The 22,399-nt window shown below is 39.7% G+C and overlaps 1 protein-coding gene across 1 annotated transcript in view; it reads right to left on the bottom strand.

The window, feature by feature from the left end:
* LOC308296723 (cadherin-11-like) overlaps positions 1–22,399 on the bottom strand; it is a gene marked incomplete at both ends in the record, with an annotated part of 101,956 nt that overhangs the window by 46,119 nt on the left and 33,438 nt on the right. The window contains 2 exon segments of the mRNA XM_080740051.1: positions 9,141–9,328; positions 21,589–21,756. Coding sequence (XP_080596177.1) covers positions 9,141–9,328; positions 21,589–21,756 — 356 coding nt within the window.

Genomic DNA, 22,399 nt, shown 5'->3' with positions numbered 1-22,399 from the left:
TGATTTTAATGGTCCCCAAGGGATGCTATTGGCTGTAAACGGTCATGTGATACCGTAGGGATACTTGGGTGAATGTGTTGAGCTTGCCGAAAATAAAGCACACGAAGAAGAATCATCACAAGCCCCTCCTACAGCATACCCTGCTTTAACATAAATTATAACATAAATTGGACCATATTTTCACAAAACACATATCATGGTGATTGAAACGAGACTTTAAACTAGCGACAGGAACCATAAAGTATTTATTACAATGTTTATTAAGGTAAGAAAATCAGATGTAAAAGTTTGGGGGAAATGAATGGAATCCTATGGAGAACATGTTGCTGCTGGTGCCAGAACAGCACAACTAGTGGTCAATCATAGGAACATTTGATAAGTGCATGCAAGGCTTCCCCCTACTGTCCAAGGTAAATAGTGAGGTAAAGACAGCCACGCTCCTTTCGCTATCTCGCAGTTCCAACCAGCAGATTTGTCGCACCATGGGTGCCAAACTGCAGATTTGTCGCACCATGGGTGCCAAACTGCAGATTTGTCGCACCATGGGTGCCAAACTGCAGATTTGTCGCACCATGGGTGCCAAACTGCAGATTGGTGGCACCATGTGTGCCAAACTGCAGATTGGTCGCACCATGGGTGCCAAACTGCAGATTGGTCGCACCATGGGTGCCAAACTGCAGATTGGTCGCACCATGGGTGCCAAACTGCAGCCGGAAGTCCGGTGGAAGACTGTGGAGCAGCCTCCCAGCAGCTCATGAAGTTCATGAACAAACACTATTTATGAAGAAATGAGACCTTTATAACATACTCAGCTCAGGAAAATAAAAGAAGGCATGTCACACATTTTTTTTGTGCTGCGTGGATAGTATCTAAAGAGCAAAAAGTATGTTTCTAAACGTGCCAAGTATCGCAAGACTATCCACCGTTTCCTGTCTAGGAGCCAAATCTTGCGATACTTCGGAGACAGAAACGATTATTATTTACTGTTATTATTATTATTTCATTATGTACTGTGCACATCGAAAAGCAAGTGATTGTAAAAATACCTTTGATATGTCTTATTTTATATTCCTGAACAGATTAGATGACAAAGGTCTCAGTCGTTCATAAATAGTTTTTGTTCCAGGTTTGTTCATGAGCTGATCAAGCCGGCTCCATTCACTGACGCGACCACGGTTTTCCCAACGGCCCTGAGCGCAACGGTGGGGGCGCGGGAGTGTGGGAAGCCTATTGCCCATCAGCCCCCACCGTTGCACTCAGGGTCACTGGGAAAACTGCGGTCGCTTCACTGACATGTATTTTATCGTACTTCCGGTGCGAGTTCTGGCACCCATGGTGAGCTTCATAGCCAGACATGGAGGATGCCAGGTGGTCACGTGTTTCCATTCCTTCTAAAATAACTTCCTTGCTACTGTCAGAAAGATTCGTCTTCTATCCAATCAGACAGGGTGGGAGGGGCTTAATTTTGACCGACAGGTCTTCTATCCAATCAGACAGAGTGGGAGGGGCTTAATGAGTGGAACTCATGTTCATTGACTCATCACAGCCAGACCACTTTAAATGCTACACACGCACACACAGACGAGGGGTCGGATGTGACCCAGTTCTCTGCCTCTCCTCTGTTTAACACCTTCTGTGTGTCTCTCTATCACTTAGTGTCTCACACACACACACACACACACACACACACACACACACACACACACACACACACACACACACACACACACACACACACACACACACACACACACACACACACACAGGCACAACTCCTTAATATTCTGTGGACTGACTTCGTCAGGACACAGTTGAAAGAGAATAGCTGATTAAAGCTCATCCCTGTGTGTGTGTGTGTGTGTGTGTGTGTGTGTGTGTGTGTGTGTGTGTGTGTGTGTGTGTGTGTGTGTGTGTGTGTGTGTGTGTGTGTGTGTGTGTGTGTGTGTGTGTGTGATGAAAGAGAAAGGGCGAGAGAGACTGAGCGTAATGGAGAGTGAGAGAGAATGGAGATTAGTGCAGGCTGCCGGGTTCTGAAGTGTGTGTGTGTGTGTGTGTGTGTGTGTGTGTGTGTGTGTGTGTGTGTGTGTGTGTGTGTGTGTGTGTGTGTGTGTGTGTGTGTGTGTGTGTGTGTGTGTGTTGTAGTGATGAGTGCCTTGAGGGGCAAAAAAGGTGCTGATTTCCCCTGAGAGAAATCAACACACTATTATCACTCTCTCTCACACACACACACACACACACACACACACACACACACACACACACACACACACACACACACACACACACACACACACACACACTCCAGAATCCGAACCAAGACACCATTATTGAATTGAGAGAAACCCAAGAGAGTGAATATCTATCTCTCTCTCTCTCTCTCTCTCTCTCTCTCTCTCTCTCTCTCTCTCTCTCTCTCTCTCTCTCTCTCTCTCTCTCTCTCTCTATTGACAACAATAAGCCCATGTTTACTTTGTGCTTCAGCATGAAGTATGACATGAAGCCAAACGGTCTGCAGTGTAAATAAATACTTCTATCATACACAATACTCTCAGGACTACAGTATGAACTATAATACTTCTATCATACTGTACATTGTACTGTCAGGACTACAGTATGAACTATAATACTTCTATCATACTGTACATTGTACTGTCAGGACTACAGTATGAACTATAATACTTCTATCATACTGTACATTGTACTGTCAGGACTACAGTATGAACTATAATACTTCTATCATACTGTACATTGTAGTGTCAGGACTACAGTATGAACTATAATACTTCTATCATACTGTACATTGTAGTGTCAGGACTACAGTATGAACTATAATACTTCTATCATACTGTACATTGTAGTGTCAGGACTACAGTATGAACTATAATACTTCTATCATACTGTACATTGTAGTGTCAGGACTACAGTATGAACTATAATACTTCTATCATACTGTACATTGTACTGTCAGGACTACAGTATGAACTATAATACTTCTATCATACTGTACATTGTAGTGTCAGGACTACAGTATGAACTATAATACTTCTATCATACTGTACATTGTACTGTCAGGACTACAGTATGAACTATAATACTTCTATCATACTGTACATTGTACTGTCAGGACTACAGTATGAACTATAATACTTCTATCATACTGTACATTGTACTGCCAGGACTACAGTATGAACTATAATACTTCTATCATACTGTACATTGTACTGTCAGGACTACAGTATGAACTATAATACTTCTATCATACTGTACATTGTAGTGTCAGGACTACAGTATGAACTATAATACTTCTATCATACTGTACATTGTAGTGTCAGGACTACAGTATGAACTATAATACTTCTATCATACTGTACATTGTACTGTCAGGACTACAGTATGAACTATAATACTTCTATCATACTGTACATTGTACTCTCAGGACTACAGTATGAACTATAATACTTCTATCATACTGTACATTGTAGTGTCAGGACTACAGTATGAACTATAATACTTCTATCATACTGTACATTGTAGTGTCAGGACTACAGTATGAACTATAATACTTCTATCATACTGTACATTGTACTGTCAGGACTACAGTATGAACTATAATACTTCTATCATACTGTACATTGTAGTGTCAGGACTACAGTATGAACTATAATACTTCTATCATACTGTACATTGTAGTGTCAGGACTACAGTATGAACTATAATACTTCTATCATACTGTACATTGTACTCTCAGGACTACAGTATGAACTATAATACTTCTATCATACTGTACATTGTACTGTCAGGACTACAGTATGAACTATAATACTTCTATCATACTGTACATTGTACTCTCAGGACTACAGTATGAACTATAATACTTCTATCATACTGTACATTGTACTGTCAGGACTACAGTATGAATTATAATACTTCTATCATACTGTACATTGTACTGTCAGGACTACAGTATGAACTATAATACTTCTATCATACTGTACATTGTACTGTCAGGACTACAGTATGAACTATAATACTTCTATCATACTGTACATTGTAGTGTCAGGACTACAGTATGAACTATAATACTTCTATCATACTGTACATTGTAGTGTCAGGACTACAGTATGAACTATAATACTTCTATCATACTGTACATTGTACTGTCAGGACTACAGTATGAACTATAATACTTCTATCATACTGTACATTGTAGTGTCAGGACTACAGTATGAACTATAATACTTCTATCATACTGTACATTGTAGTGTCAGGACTACAGTATGAACTATAATACTTCTATCATACTGTACATTGTAGTGTCAGGACTACAGTATGAACTATAATACTTCTATCATACTGTACATTGTAGTGTCAGGACTACAGTATGAACTATAATACTTCTATCATACTGTACATTGTACTGTCAGGACTACAGTATGAACTATAATACTTCTATCATACTGTACATTGTAGTGTCAGGACTACAGTATGAACTATAATACTTCTATCATACTGTACATTGTAGTGTCAGGACTACAGTATGAACTATAATACTTCTATCATACTGTACATTGTAGTGTCAGGACTACAGTATGAACTATAATACTTCTATCATACTGTACATTGTAGTGTCAGGACTACAGTATGAACTATAATACTTCTATCATACTGTACATTGTAGTGTCAGGACTACAGTATGAACTATAATACTTCTATCATACTGTACATTGTAGTGTCAGGACTACAGTATGAACTATAATACTTCTATCATACTGTACATTGTACTGTCAGGACTACAGTATGAACTATAATACTTCTATCATACTGTACATTGTAGTGTCAGGACTACAGTATGAACTATAATACTTCTATCATACTGTACATTGTAGTGTCAGGACTACAGTAAGAACTATAATACTTCTATCATACTGTACATTGTAGTGTCAGGACTACAGTATGAACTATAATACTTCTATCATACTGTACATTGTACTGTCAGGACTACAGTATGAACTATAATACTTCTATCATACTGTACATTGTAGTGTCAGGACTACAGTATGAACTATAATACTTCTATCATACTGTACATTGTAGTGTCAGGACTACAGTAAGAACTATAATACTTCTATCATACTGTACATTGTACTCTCAGGACTACAGTATGAACTATAATACTTCTATCATACTGTACATTGTAGTGTCAGGACTACAGTATGAACTATAATACTTCTATCATACTGTACATTGTAGTGTCAGGACTACAGTATGAACTATAATACTTCTATCATACTGTACATTGTAGTGTCAGGACTACAGTATGAACTATAATACTTCTATCATACTGTACATTGTAGTGTCAGGACTACAGTATGAACTATAATACTTCTATCATACTGTACATTGTAGTGTCAGGACTACAGTATGAACTATAATACTTCTATCATACTGTACATTGTAGTGTCAGGACTACAGTATGAACTATAATACTTCTATCATACTGTACATTGTACTCTCAGGACTACAGTATGAACTATAATACTTCTATCATACTGTACATTGTAGTGTCAGGACTACAGTATGAACTATAATACTTCTATCATACTGTACATTGTACAGTATGAACTATAATACTTCTATCATACTGTACATTGTAGTGTCAGGACTACAGTATGAACTATAATACTTCTATCATACTGTACATTGTACAGTATGAACTATAATACTTCTATCATACTGTACATTGTACTGTCAGGACTACAGTATGAACTATAATACTTCTATCATACTGTACATTGTACTCTCAGGACTACAGTATGAACTATAATCCGGGTACAAAGAAAAAGCCCAAACTCTGCATGCAGGTCTGAATTAGGCCAATATCCTTTACTTTTAAATGTACAAAACAGATCTATTAAATTCTGGAGCCATATTAAAACGTTACCATTATAAAGCCCTTGCCTACCAAGAGTTGAACATGCAAAGGAGCCCTAACTAGCTGACCTCTGACCTTCTGATATCCCCAGCCAGCCTATCACTCATAAGATTAGACCAAATTATAACTAAAGAAAAAGATAAATACTTACATTATTGGAATGAACTTACACAATCACAATAACAAACTAGAAACATATTTGGCCCTAAACAGACAGTACACTGTGGCAGATTACCTAAGCACAGTAACTGATAACAACCTGAGAAAGACGCCCGCCGGCGATGGCAAGAGGTGTTGACCTCTGAACAGCTGTCAATAAATGTCAATAAATCAATAGAGACCAAATCAAACTACAATTTCTTTGTTGATTATTGTTACAGTGGTCCTACAGCATAGTAATCAGCTGCCATTGTACTTTTCATCCATACATTACTCATATTACAGTATTATTACTACTTATTGTTACTCGTTTTTATCATTGTTCACCCTATACTTTAACATTACTAATATTACAGCACTACTCTCACTAAAACATCTGTAGAGTTTACATAGTTTGGAATATATTCATACAATTTTGCCTATCAATTGATGACACCTTGGTGGACAATTTCTCTATTCACTATATATGTTTTCAATGAGGTCTTGAGGCTCATTCACTATTCAGAAGGCAACATTTCCATAGGCGGAGGTCTTTTTCAATCATCTTTTCCTAGCTAAATGATCACAGCAGGACAATTTGGTAAGAGAAATGTGATGTGCATTTGTGAATTTTCAGGTGTTAGCTGACATTTGGTGGGTCAAGAGTAGCCACAATCATTGTAGTTTTGTGTCCACAACTGTTCCAATTTGGGCATGCATTTTAGGTGGGTTTTTTCCCCTGGACCCCCCTGCGGCTTAAGAGGTTAAATTGTCACTTTAGAAATGTGCAGATACCCTCTATACACTTAAACTTTATGTTGGTTTGTTTACAGTTGAGCGAGAAAACAATGTTTCACATTAAGTTAATCATCTGGGGACCCCCCAAAATAATTGGGGGGTCGTGTGTGATGTGATGACGTCATCAAACGATAAAGTTGACCTCAACTCAACTTTTTACTGAGTCGAGTCGACTTGCAGAAATCACAAGTCGTTAATGCCCTAGTGTGTGTGTATATATATATATATATATATATATATATATATATATATATATATATATATATATATATATATATATATATATATATATATATATATATATGTGACGGAGAGAGTCGCAGCCCCAGCCTTGAAGCCTCAAAAGTCTAGTATCTCCCCCGGACCAAAGAGATGTCTCTTTGGTCTAGTGGTTAAGATATTGGACTTTCGCGCGGGAGACCCGGGTTCAAACCCGGGTGGGGAGGTTCGGATCACCTCCGTTACATATATATATATATATATATATATATACTGATGGTCATGGTGTTATAGAGGAGTAGGACAATGTACAGACTGAGAGGAGAGGCTGTGATGTCATTGTGATGACGGAGCTGTAGAGACACAATTACACAGGGGCGTCAATAAGGTATGGCAGGGGTATGCAGCTGCCATACCCTGGGTCCAGGGTATGGCAGGGGTATGCAGCTGCCATACCCTGGGTCCAGGGGGAGAATACAAGTTACTTTAAAAATATAAATCCATGAATGTCTCTTTGTCTATCTGTTCTGGTTATTATGTTGTTAAATTAGTACATTAAAATATCTGTTCTGGTTATTATGTTGTTAAATTAGTACATTAAAATAACTACAAATGTAAAATTCAACAAGGTATTATACTTATATTCTCCCCATCAATATTCCCAGGTTCCGCAGGTCAGCTGCACAGGTGCAATGCATTATTGTTAATTGTGTCACGTTTACTAACATGCCAAGTTTAGCTGCACTTGAACAACCGTTCCAGACTGCCATATCCAGCCCAAGAAACCACAGAAAATGTGGGGGGAAAGAAATAGAATGTACTTCTTAAAATAAATGTATCATGCCTGTTGCTAAGGTATGGCAACATGACTGGTGTCTTGCACACACACACACACACACACACACACACACACACACACACACACACACACACACACACACACACACACACCTTTGCGCGCGTGCAAGACACCAGTCATGTTGCCATACCTTACCTTTTTCTGAACTGACGCCACTGCAATTACACTTCCTAACACAATGTAAAAGAAATACACAAACATTAGGGAAGAGTTCTTTGCCAAAAATTTAAATAATTTGCCCAGAATTCAGAAGTATGACAGCAAGGGAGAAATTGCCACTCCTTTTGGGAGAACCGAAAGAATGTGCAGTTTTAGCTCCAAAATATGTCAATTCCTGTCACAAGAAAGGGGACAACCAGTAGGACACATAAAGCCTATTGAATTGAATTGAATTGAATTGAATTGAATTGAATTGAATTGAATTGAATTGATATTATTGGTTGTTTTTGCCTTGTGTTTTCTATCCTAACTGTCATCTCTTGTCATTCTAGTGCCATCACCCCCACTCTTCTGCTCATTCCCAGTCACTGAGTGCCACGCTGCGAGCTTGTAGATCTGCTGTTTTTGAAAAATCATGAAAACAAGTCTTTGAATATTTCAAATCCTTCCAAGGTTTTTTGAAACACCTATGCAGTGGTGCTCAAACTTTTTCATGTGAAGGACCTCTAAAATGATATGTGTTTGGCCATGGACCCCCATCTCAAAATATCTTGTTCCAGGGACCCCCCAGAAGCAAAATTTGAGTCACAAATGTTCGCTTAAAAATACATATATTCAAAGATTTTCACCCATTTTCACGGCTGCGCTGTGAGCTTGTATAGCTGCTATTTTTCAACAGCTAAAGTATAAAATAATGAAGGCCCCTCCACCTTGGGCCCTGGTAACTCAGTCCCTTCTGCATTTAATTATTGCTGTCAACATGTCCATCAATTCAGAACTACATCACAACTTTACCTTTAAGTCTGGACACCTAGATATAGCTGACTAGCTTACCACACACAAACACGCATGCACACACACACGCGCACACACACACACACACACACACACACACACACACACACACACGCGCGCACACACACACGCACACGCACGCGCACGCACACACACACACACACACACACACACACACACACACACACACACACACACACACACACACACACACACACACACACACAGACAGACACGTACCTTGTTCAGTTTGATGACAGCCTCTCTGGTCTGTGAGTCGGTGGTCAGTTGGAAGGTGTTGATCCCGTCTCCATCGGTCAGCTTGTAGCTGACCAGACCGTTCTCCCCCATGTCAGGGTCTTTGGCCTTCAGACGACCCACCTCCTCCCCCACCACCTTGTCCTCCGACACCGACATGGAGTACACACCTGAAATGATGTTAAATATCTATTTAATATACACCTGAAATGATGTTAAATATCTATTTAATATACACCTGAAATGATGTTAAATATCTATTTAATATACACCTGAAATGATGTTAAATATCTATTTAATATACACCTGAAATGATGTTAAATATCTATTTAATATACACCTGAAATGATGTTAAATATCTATTTAATATACACCTGAAATGATGTTAAATATCTATTTAATATACACCTGAAATGATGTTGAATATCTATTTAATATACACCTGAAATGATGTTAAATATCTATTTAATATACACCTGAAATGATGTTAAATATCTATTTAATATACACCTGAAATGATGTTGAATATCTATTTAATATACACCTGAAATGATGTTAAATATCTATTTAATATACACCTGAAATGATGTTAAATATCTATTTAATATACACCTGAAATGATGTTAAATATCTATTTAATATACACCTGAAATGATGTTAAATATCTATTTAATATACACCTGAAATGATGTTAAATATCTATTTAATATACACCTGAAATGATGTTAAATATCTATTTAATATACACCTGAAATGATGTTAAATATCTATTTAATATACACCTGAAATGATGTTAAATATCTATTTAATATACACCTGAAATGATGTTAAATATCTATTTAATATACACCTGAAATGATGTTAAATATCTATTTAATATACACCTGAAATGATGTTAAATATCTATTTAATATACACCTGAAATGATGTTAAATATCTATTTAATATACACCTGAAATGATGTTAAATATCTATTTAATATACACCTGAAATGATGTTAAATATCTATTTAATATACACCTGAAATGATGTTAAATATCTATTTAATATACACCTGAAATGATGGAAAATCACTGTTAAATACACTCTGACACCCACATGGAGTAGACACCTGTAGGAATGTAGAAATAACTATTAAATAACTATAATTCTAAAACAGCTAGTTCCATTCCTTGATTCTGATTGGCTGGTTGCTGTGGTATATGAGACTATAACCCACATGTTGAATCAGTTTATATCAAACCCAGGTGCATTATTTCTTTCCACAGTGTTCCACAGTGCACCAATTATCTGCACCTGTGTTGTTTCTGCAGCCTGGCCGGGAACTACTTTCCTGTAGAGCAGACCTTGTTGTGTATTATTAGAGAAATGGAACAGTTTTAAAGGAGTAGTTCACTCCCAAAAGATTTTTTGATTACTCATGCCATGGAGACTTGAGTTCAATAATATTTGTAGTTTTTTGCCACATTCCTAAGACAAAAAATGTATTACAATAAATGTACCCCCACTGATTCTGGATGGGGACCCATATGCATTCGGGTCCCAATCTGGAATCAATGGAGGTAAATTTACTATACATACAAAAAGATAATTGAACTCAAGTCTCCATGGCATGAGTAATCAATAGAAAAAAAAATCATTTTGGGGGTGAACTACTCCTTTAATTGGTACATGTCTATAATTTTTCATGTTGCCATATTGTAACCGTTTTAGAAACGCAATAAGCCACGCGAGGCTTGTGGTTACCTGTATTTTACACCGGCTGAGAGGGTTGGAAACACTCGGCTCCGCCTCATGTCTCCCTACGCCTCTCGGCCGGTGTAAAATACCAGGTAACCACTGGCCTCTCAGCCGGTGTAAAATACCAGGTAACCACTGGCCTCTCAGCCGGTGTAAAATACCAGGTAACCACTGGCCTCTCAGCCGGTGTAAAATACCAGGTAACCACTGGCCTCTTGTGGTTTATTGCTTCAGTATACTCTGGACCTGGATAGTCTGAACCCTGACCCTACGACCTTTTAAACATTAACCTCTGACACACACACACACACACACACACACACACACACACACACACATACACACACACACACACACACACACACACACACACACACACACACACACACACACACACACACACACACAGGTCAGACGTTCAGATTAACGTGAACAATACCATCTGTCTTCTATAACAGAGACCATATTAATGCTGTGTGTGTGTGTGTGTGTGTGTGTGTGTGTGTGTGTGTGTGTGTGTGTGTGTGTGTGTGTGTGTGTGTGTGTGTGTGTGTGTGTGTGCAGGTGGTTTGCAGTCTCACAGCACTAGTACCATATGTGCCCCCCCACCCTGCAATGTGATCCACATTAATCTCCTCTCCTCTCCTCTCCTCTCCTCTCCTCTCCTCTCCTCTGATTGGCTAGGGGTATAGACTCTGGTGGCCTTGATGTTATGACATTGTCACCCTTTGCCCCTCTCTGATTGGCTATGGACCCATGGCCCATGGCCAGTGATTGGCTACGGGCATAGGATCAAACTAGTTTATTTTACCGGGTTGAGAATGAGGAATGGAACAATTAAACAGGGTTAGAATGGAACAGCAGCTTCATTTATTAAAACAGACCATATAAAAGCTAGTGTCTAACTGGGGATTAAAAACAGACCATATAAAAGCTAGTGTCTAACTGGGGATTAAAAACAGACCATATAAAAGCTAGTGTCTAACTGAGGTTATAAAAACAGACCATATAAAAGCTAGTGTCTAACTGGGGATTAAAAACAGACCATATAAAAGCTAGTGTCTAAGTGAGGTTATAAAAACAGACCATATAAAAGCTAGTGTCTAACTGGGGATTAAAAACAGACCATATAAAAGCTAGTGTCTAACTGAGGTTATAAAAACAGACCATATAAAAGCTAGTGTCTGACTGGGGATTAAAAACAGACCATATAAAAGCTAGTGTCTGACTGGGGATTAAAAACAGACCATATAAAAGCTAGTGTCTAACTGGGGATTAAAAACAGACCATATAAAAGCTAGTGTCTAACTGGGGATTAAAAACAGACCATATAAAAGCTAGTGTCTAACTGAGGTTATAAAAACAGACCATATAAAAGCTAGTGTCTAACTGGGGATTAAAAACAGACCATATAAAAGCTAGTGTCTAACTGGGGATTAAAAACAGACCATATAAAAGCTAGTGTCTAACTGGGGATTAAAAACAGACCATATAAAAGCTAGTGTCTAACTGAGGTCTTAAAAACAGACCATATAAAAGCTAGTGTCTAACTGAGGTTATAAAAACAGACCATATAAAAGCTAGTGTCTAACAAGGGCTATAAAAACAGACCATATAAAAGCTAGTGTCTAACTGAGGTTACCAGTAAGACTCCCTAATCGGGAGATAAGCGACCGTTGGTCGCTTATCTCCACAAATAGGCCAAAAGTTTGTTTTACCAATTATCAAGACATACGGGCAGTTTGCCATGGTTACTCATTGAAGTTGAATCTCCATATATGGAGATAACCTACGCATCACACTAAGTCTGACCTCACCAGCCCATATTTGGGCATGAGCAACTTATGTCTCCATATATGGAGATATGATGACATCACACAGTCCTCAGCCGATGATGTGGCGTGATGTCATACAATACACAAACGAGCCCTACAGTATAAAGGGGCAATTCTTGCCAGGAAAGAAGCATTTCTTCGACTCAGACCTTATCGCCAGGGTTGGCTTATAGCAGCTGTCGGTAGGACCATATATGGATTCTGTTAGTGTGTGGATCTCCTAACAGGGCATCATCTGGGATACAATCCCTTTTATGCCCATATATGGAGATCCCTAATAGAATCCCTTTCATGCCCATATATGGAGATCCCTAACAGAATCCCTTTTATGCCCATATATGGAGATCCCTAACAGCATCCTTTTTATGCCCATATATGGAGATCACTAACAGCTAACAGAATCCCTTTTATGCCCATATATGGAGATCCCTAACAGAATCCCTTTTATGCCCATATATGGAGATCCCTAACAGAATCCCTTTTATGCCCATATATGGAGATCCCTAACAGAATCCCTTGTATGCCCATATATGGAGATCCCTAACAGAATCCCTTTTATGCCCATATATGGAGATCCCTAACAGAATCCCTTGTATGCCCATATATGGAGATCCCTAACAGAATCCCTTTTATGCCCATATATGGAGATCCCTAACAGAATCCCTTTTATGCCCATATATTATGGAGAAATCCCTGCTCTGAGTATCTGACATCAGTGTGATGTCACCTGTTTATGCCCATATATGGAGATCCCTGCTCTGCGTATCTGGTTGCTATGGTAAACAGTTGGTTGCTAGGGTAAAAAAACATGGTTGCTATGGTAAACAGTTGGTTGCTAGGGTAAAACCATGGTTGCTAAGGTGGTTGCTAATGTACACTAACAGACCAGCAACAACAGACTGTTGCCACAGCAACGTACACATGTGGTGTGATTGCGACCGTCAGGGAGCAGTTTACTATGAAAACCTCCACCGGCCGTCCGTCCGTCGGTCGGTCACACGTCACACGTCACACCTTTGCCCTGCTCATATCTCCGCATCAGTATATAGGGCTGTGAACATTTACATCAACAAATCCCAAGTACTATGCAGAACGACCCATTTCAAGTTTTTAATGTACAACAATATTTAGAAAATAGGTCTACAAGCTGACAGTCCTCGTCCCTTATATTCCCATAGGTTATATGGAGATCTCAGTGTTTGTCAGTCCTTGTTCATTTATGCCCATATATGGACATCTCTATATCTACTGTAACAGTCCTTGTCCCTTTATGCCCATATATGGAGATCTCTTAACTGTAAGTCCTTGTCCCTTTTATGCCCATATATGGATATTCCTGATGTCATCAGTATATGAACATATATGGGCTTTCTGATATGCCCATATATGGAGATCTCTTAACTGTAAGCCCTTGTCCCTTTTATGCCCATATATGGATATCCCTGATGTCATCCGTATATGCCCATATATGGGCTTTCTAATATGCCCATATATGGAGATCTCTGTATCTCCATATATGGGTATAAAAAACTCTATGGGCCATCTGACCTAGAAATCTATATTTGGGCATAGATGACTCATCGTGACCTCATCACACGTCGACCGCACGTGTGACGTGCGGTCGACCGCACGTGTGACCGACGGACGGCCGGTGGAGGTTTTCATACTAAACTGCGACCTTACGGTCGCAACTAAACTGCGACCTTACGGTCGCAATGACATCACGCCACATCATCAGCTGTGGACTCTGTGATGTCATCGTATCGCATCAGTATATAGGGCTTGTTTGTTTATTGTATGACATCACGCCACATCATCAGCTATGGACTCTGTGATGTCATCGTATCTCCATATATGGCCATCTCCGTATATGGAGATATAAGTCGTCCATGCCCAAGTATGGGCTGGTGAGGTCAGACTTTGTGTGATGCGTAGGTTATCTCCATATATGGAGATTCAACATTCCAGGCAATGCTCTCTTCCCTGGTGAGAATTGCCCCTTTATATAGGGCTTGTTTGTGTATTGTATGACATCACGCCACATCATCAGCTGTGGACTCTGTGATGTCATCGTATCTCCATATATGGCCATCTCCGTATATGGAGATATAAGTCGTCCATGCCCAAGTATGGGCTGGTGAGGTCAGACTTTGTGTGATGCGTAGGTTATCTCCATATATGGAGATTCAACATTCCAGGTGTAACTATGGCTACCCGTATGACGTGAGAGGTGGAGGTTGTGATATTTGTGGAGATAAGCGACCAACGGTCGCTTATCTCCCGATTAGGGAGTCTTACTGGTGTCATACTGATGCGGAGATATGAGCAGGGCAAAGGTGTGACGTGTGACGTGTCACTTAGACACATATAAAAGCTAGTGTCTAAGTGAGGTTATAAAAACAGACCATAATAAAAGCTAGTGTCTAACTGAGGTTATAAAAACAGACCATATAAAAGCTAGTGTCTAACTGAGGTTTTAAAATCAAACCTCGGTTCGAAGTGGAGCGGTGAATCTGAGCAGCTATACCCTGTGTGTGTGTGTGTGTGTGTGTGTGTGTGTGTGTGTGTGTGTGTGTGTGTGTGTGTGTGTGTGTGTGTGTGTGCCTGTGTGCCTGTGTGCCTGTGTGCCTGCACAACAGCGCCCCTCCTTTAACTTGTGTGGCCACTCAAGGTATTGCCAGGCTACGGACATAGCCAGCCAGCCAGCCACATAGCCAGCCAGCCAGCCACATAGCCAGCCACCCACAGACATACCTGTCTATTGGGAGCGCTTTCACCGCTCCAAAAACAGACCATATAAAGCTAGTGTCTAACTGGGGTCTTAAAAACAGACCATATAAAAGCTAGTGTCTAACTGGGGTTTTAAAAACAGACCATATGAGTATTTTATACATGTGTTCTAGATTAGATTAGATTAGATTAGATTAGATTAGATTAGATTACTGCATTAGAAGAAGCCCAATTTGGATAGCACTGATCTTAACAATTACATACCCATATCCAATCTCCCTTTTCTCAGTAAACTTCTTGAGAAAATAGTCTTTAATCAACTCCTTAATCATCTTCAAAATAATAATATCCTCGACAAATTTCAATCTGGTTTCCGATCCCAGCACAGTACTGAGACAGCTCTACTCAAAGTGGTCAGCGACCTTAGAATGGCAAGTAATAAAAATCAAGTGTCTGTTCTCATCCTCTTAGATTTAAGTGCCGCATTTGACACAATCGATCACTGCGTTTTAATAAACAGATTAGAGAAATGGGTAGGTCTCTCAGGTAAGGTCCTGAACTGGTTTAAATTGTACTTGTCTCAACGACAGTTCTCCGTTTCTCTCGGTGATCTTAAATCAGATCCAGTTGAGAGTCAGTATGGGATTCCCCAAGGATGCATTCTAGGACCCATCTTTTTCTCATTATACATGCTGCCACTTGGCCACATTATCAGAAGCCATAAAATCAACTATCACTGCTATGCAGATGACACACAACTACATATGGAAGGAGAAAAACGCCCGCACACTGTTCATATGCTCCAAAAACTTACTTTTATTATAGGCAACTGGCTGCAACGTTTCGACTTTACGTCTTCATCAGGCAAAAGTGACTTTTGCCTGATGAAGACGTAAAGTCGAAACGTTGCAGCCAGTTGCCTATAATAAAAGTAAGTTTTTGGAGCATATGAACAGTGTGCGGGCGTTTTTCTCCTTCCATTATCTGATACCTTGATGTCCAGCACCTGGCCTGAATATAGGCTTGAGATGTGCACACAATCTTGTCTATGACACAACTACATATGTCCATCTCACCAGCCGACCCCAATGCCCTCAATATGCTAATTTCCTGCCTAAAGGACATCCATCTCTGGATGGACAATAACTTTTTAAAATTAAATGACAGGAAAAGTGAGATTCTCCTCACTGGTCTGAGAGTCTGAGAGAGAACGAATAAAGTCTGCTTGGACCTCTGGAGAGAGAAAGAATAAAGTCCATGCTTGGACCTCTGGAGAGAGAAAGAATAAAGTCCATGCTTGGACCTCTGGAGAGAGAACGAATAAAGTCCATGCTTGGACCTCTGGAGAGAGAAAGAATAAAGTCCATGCTTGGACCTCTGGAGAGAGAAAGAATAAAGTCCATGCTTGGACCTCTGGCTGGACACGTTAAAAAAGAAGTCACAGACCTGGGCGTGATTTTAGATTCCGACCTAAATTTTAATTCTCATTTTAACAAATAGTCAGGGAATTTTAATAAAACCCTGGGAATAAATTGAGATATCTAGTCTGCTGGTGTAATGACGAATACGAGGCCAAATGGAAGGACATAGAATTAGATCAACTGGATGTCCCACTTCAAGCCGTTTTGGCTAACAAAACCCTCATGAAAATGCACGCAAAAGAACTAAGCGATTGGACAAAGGTCCCCCTAAACATCTGGTTTAAGGAATGTAAAAGTCAAAGCATAGAAAGAGAGTTAAGGCTTTTGAAGTGGGTGGCATACGATAGAGACTTCGCACCAGCACGGCTAGATTATAAATTCAAACAGTGGATCCGGTACGGTATTACAACATACAGCTCGATCTCATCTACTAAAGGTATGAAAGATTTTCAATATCTAATTGATAATCACAACTTAGGAAAACAAGATCGCTACAGATATTTTCAATTGAGACATCATTACGACAAAAATATAAAAACTGAGAAGGTTGAATCAGATTTCATCAATATTCTCATTGATGCCTACAAGGGCAACACCACCAAAAAGTTAATATCAAGAATCTACTCCAGTATACAGACGGAAGGGAATCACTCCACCCTTTATGTCAAAACTAAGTGGGAAAAAGAGGCAGGTATGACTTTGGAGGAGGACGATTGGTTGAATATATGTAATGTAATGTCCACCACCTCTAGCTCTGGCATTTGGAGAGAGTTTTCATGGTGTGCCTGGGACTGTAGGAACCGTAACGTAATGAGTGTTTAAAGAATGTTGCATTGTAAGTTTTTATTTTCTGTATCTCTGCTGCCCAAGTTGACCTGTTTACTATATAAAAAAATAAAAAAACAAAGTAAAAAAAAAAACCCTAGGAATAAATAATTCCTTACCAAACAATTTCTTCACCAATGTGTCCGTAAAGGTGTCTAGTAACATATTATCTAACAAAGATTGAAATTCAACATCCCTAGCAAAATGTTTGACAGCTAGGGTAATTCTGGGTCTCATTCACTTACTATACTCTGTACTATAAGGGGAAAAAATCACTCCCAAAAATCTGCTTTAAATGGGGTGTGAGGGGTCTAACTAGGTGTTTTTAATTATTCTGAATCCATTGCAAGCATTTGTTTTGCACGAAAAACATTCTTTGGGCCAAAAATGGATAGTAAGTGAATGAGACCCAGAATTACCCTAGCTGTCAAACATTTTGCTAGGGATGTTGAATTTCAATAGATATGTTATTAGACACCTTTACGAACACATTGGTGAAGAAATTGTTTGGTAAGGAATTTATTCCCACATTTGACAGTTATTATGCTAATTTTCTCTGACAAAGTCACGAGAACAGCCTTCCTTCACCTAAGGAACATGGCCAAAGTAAGACCTTTTTTGAATCAAAATGATGCAGAAGTACTTACACATGCTTTTATAACAAGTCGGCTGGACTACTGCAATTCACTTTTTACAGGATTAACCAAAAAATCAATAAGAAAACTTCAGGTAATCCAAAATGCAGCAGCTAGAATTTTAACCAACACAAGAAGAAGGGATCACATTAGTCCAGTCCTGTCTACATTACATTGGTTACCTGTATCTTTTAGAATTGATTAAAGCCCTTTTATTTATTTTTAAAGCACTAAATAACTTGGCACCCTCCTATATTAGCGATTCTATTGCGTTTTATGTTCCACCAAGAACACTTAGGTCCTCCACTGCTCTTCTACTAAAGGTCCCTAAAGGTCCTCATAAAGGCTTAGGTCCTCCAATGCTCTTCTACTAAAGGTCCCTAAAGGTCCTCATAAAGGCTTAGGTCCTCCACTGCTCTTCTACTAAAGGTCCCTAAAGGTCCTCATAAAGGCTTAGGTCCTCCACTGCTCTTCTACTAGAGGTCCCTAAAGGTCCTCATAAAGGCTTAGGTCCTCCAGTGCTCTTCTACTAAAGGTCCCTAAAGGTCCTCATAAAGGCAGATATGGCTGCTTTTTGGGTTTATGGCCCTCAGTTATGGAACACACCTCTGGAGCTTAAAAGGGCAACACTCTCTGTGTTTTTAAAACTAAGATGAAAACCTATTTTTTTAATATGCTTTTACTTAAATCTGTTTTTTGTGTTTACTTCTTATGATCTTTTATTATTTCTTGTTGTTATTGTTATCCCTTTTGCCCTCAATGACTACTTTCTTTTCTTTTTTTACACCACTGTTTCTGTTTTTATTTTATTATATTGCATTTTACTTGTATGTAAAGCACTTTGGGCTACATTGTATGTATGAAAGGTGCTATACAAATAAAGTTCATTATCATTATCATTACCATTAGATGTCTGTTATCTCAGGTCTTACATTGCAGCAAAAGCTGCTCAACACATGCCTACAGTATGTAGGATGTACAGTATGACTGTACTGTACTTACTGTACATACTGTAGGATGTACAGTATGACTGCTATCACAATCTCTCTCTCTCTCTCTCTCTCTCTCTCTCTCTCTCTCTCTCTCTCTCTCTCTCTCTCTCTCTCTCACTCTTTGTTCCCCCTCAGCTGGATCTTTGCCAGGGGCAGTAGGAGGACAGACAGACAGACAGACAGACAGACAGACAGACAGACAGACAGACAGACAGACAGACAGACAGACAGACAGACAGACAGACAGACAGGTATCGAGGAGGAGGCAGACAGAGAATTGATGTGTTCCATTTCCACATTTCCAGTTTCCACTGTGTGTGTGTGTGTGTGTGTGTGTGTGTGTGTGTGTGTGTGTGTGTGTGTGTGTGTGTGTGTGTGTGTGTGTGTGTGTGTGTGTGTGTGTGTTAAAATCTCAGTGCTTAGCTGGCATTTTACACAACACTGAACACTGGTCTCTCTCTCTCTCTCTCTCTCTCTCTCTCTCTCTCTCTCTCTCTCTCTCTCTCTCTCTGTTATTCTCTCCTCTCTTCATCTCTTTGTCTTTGTGTTTCTCCCAGCTTAGTTGCTGTGCCAACAGATCTGTAGACCCTCATCAGACAGCAGTATAGATCTATAGACCCTCATCAGACAGCAGTATAGATCTATAGACCCTCATCAGACAGCAGTATAGATCTGTAGACCCTCATCAGACAGCAGTATAGATCTATAGACCCTCATCAGACAGCAGTATAGATCTATAGACCCTCATCAGACAGCAGTATAGATCTATAGACCCTCATCAGACAGCAGTATAGATCTATAGACCCTCATCAGACAGCAGTATAGATCTATAGACCCTCATCAGACAGCAGTATAGATCTATAGACCCTCATCAGACAGCAGTATAGATCTGTAGACCCTCATCAGACAGCAGTATAGATCTATAGACCCTCATCAGACAGCAGTATAGATCTATAGAGTGTTTTCCTGAGCTCTGCCTGTAGAGGGCGCTGTGGTGTAACTCTAGTCTGTTGAGACGCTGGACAAGAAGTTCCAAAGATGATCAAACTCATCAGGCTTTGTTCCTTCAAAGAACAGCTTTTAGTCTCCTAATGTCAGCCTGCAGCCTGGGGAAGCCTCTCCTCTCCTCTCCTCTCCTCTCCTCTCCTCTCCTCTCCTCTCCTCTCCTCTCCTCTCCTCTCCTCTCCTCCATGGGGAAGCCATGCATGTTTGTGTTGTTTCCTACCCTACGTTATCATGTAGGGTTGAAACCACAGGAAAACAACCTATAGATCCTAGAAAAGACTAAGCTTATTTCCATAGGAAACCATTGAAGTATGTCATATAACATTGAATGACAGAAGGATAGAATACAGTGCTATGCAGGAGATACTTGGGGGGGTTGTATTAGGTATATATGTACAGGCAGTACTACTCACTTGGAGGGTTGTATTAGGTATATACAGTGTATATATGTACAGGCAGTACTACTCACTGGGAGGGTTGTATTAGGTATATATATACAGTGTATATATGTACAGGCAGTACTACTCACTGGGAGGGTTGTATTAGGTATATATGTACAGACAGTACTCACTGGGAGGGTTGTATTAGGTATATACAGTGTATATATGTACAGGCAGTACTACTCACTGGGAGGGTTGTATTAGGTATATACAGTGTATATATGTACAGGCAGTACTACTCACTGGGAGGGTTGTATTAGGTATATAGGTACAGGCAGTACTACTCACTCTGGGGGAACTTGGGGGGTTGTATTAGGTATATACAGTGTATATATATGTACAGGCAGTACTACTCACTGGGAGGGTTGTATTAGGTATATACAGTGTATATATGTACAGACAGGACTACTCACTGGGAGGGTTGTATTAGGTATATACAGTGTATATAAGTACAGACAGGACTACTCACTGGGAGGGTTGTATTATGTATATACAGTATATATATGTACAGACAGGACTACTCACTGGGAGGGTTGTATTAGGTATATACAGTGTATATATGTACAGACAGGACTACTCACTGGGAGGGTTGTATTAGGTATATACAGTGTATATATGTAAAGACAGTACTACTCACTGGGAGGGTTGTATTAGGTATATACAGTGTATATATGTACAGACAGGACTACTCACTGGGAGGGTTGTATTAGGTATATATACAGTATATATATGTACAGACAGGACTACTCACTGGGAGGGTTGTATTAGGTATATACAGTGTATATATGTACAGACAGTACTACTCACTCTGGGGGAATTTGGGGGGGTTGTCGTTGACGTCAGTCAGGGTGATTTTAACCTCGGTGGTTCCAGACAGACCACCCATGTGACCTCCCATGTCTTTAGCCTGGATCACCACGTCGTACTCCTGCCGCGCCTCCCGATCCATGTTGGGGAGGGCTGTCCTGATGATGCCTGCACACACACACACACACACACACACACACACACACACACACACACACACACACACACACACACACACACACACACACACACACACTGGTTACAAGTCGTAATCATAATTGCAGCAGAACAACGTGAAGTGATATTTTCATGTGTTCCTTAATTCAGTGGTTCTCCACCTGTGGGTCAGGACCCCCAGGGGGGGCCCCAAATTATTTTGGGGGGTCCCCAGATGATTAACTTAATGTGCAGCATTGTTTTCTCTCTCAACAGTAAACAAACCAACATAAAGTTTAAGTGTATAGAGGGTATCTACACATTTCTGTGACTTTTTAATACCTATAAAATTTCAAATTAAACATTGGCCAAATTGTCAAATATTAGAGGCAGAAATTGTGAAAATAGCAGATCTAAATGCTCACAATATAGATCTGCTATTTTCACAATAGAACCGTATTATACAAAATGTTATGCCTCAACTCGTAGGGTGGCGGTCCCCAACTAAAATATGATTATTTAGGGGTCGCGGCTCCACTGCCTTAATTGTTAGTACTTTTGCTTCCTGTTTCCTGCTGAAGTCAGCCCCTCCCCCTCTCCTAATCACATGATCCTCTCACCAGTGCAGCTTCATTCACTAAGCAGACCGGGGTCT

This window comes from Nannobrachium achirus (assembly GCF_963921795.1).
Source record: "Nannobrachium achirus genome assembly, chromosome: 13".
Lineage (NCBI taxonomy): Eukaryota > Metazoa > Chordata > Actinopteri > Myctophiformes > Myctophidae > Nannobrachium > Nannobrachium achirus.
Note: the sequence above shows the minus strand (reverse complement) of the source record. Positions and strands in the feature narration are given on the sequence as shown.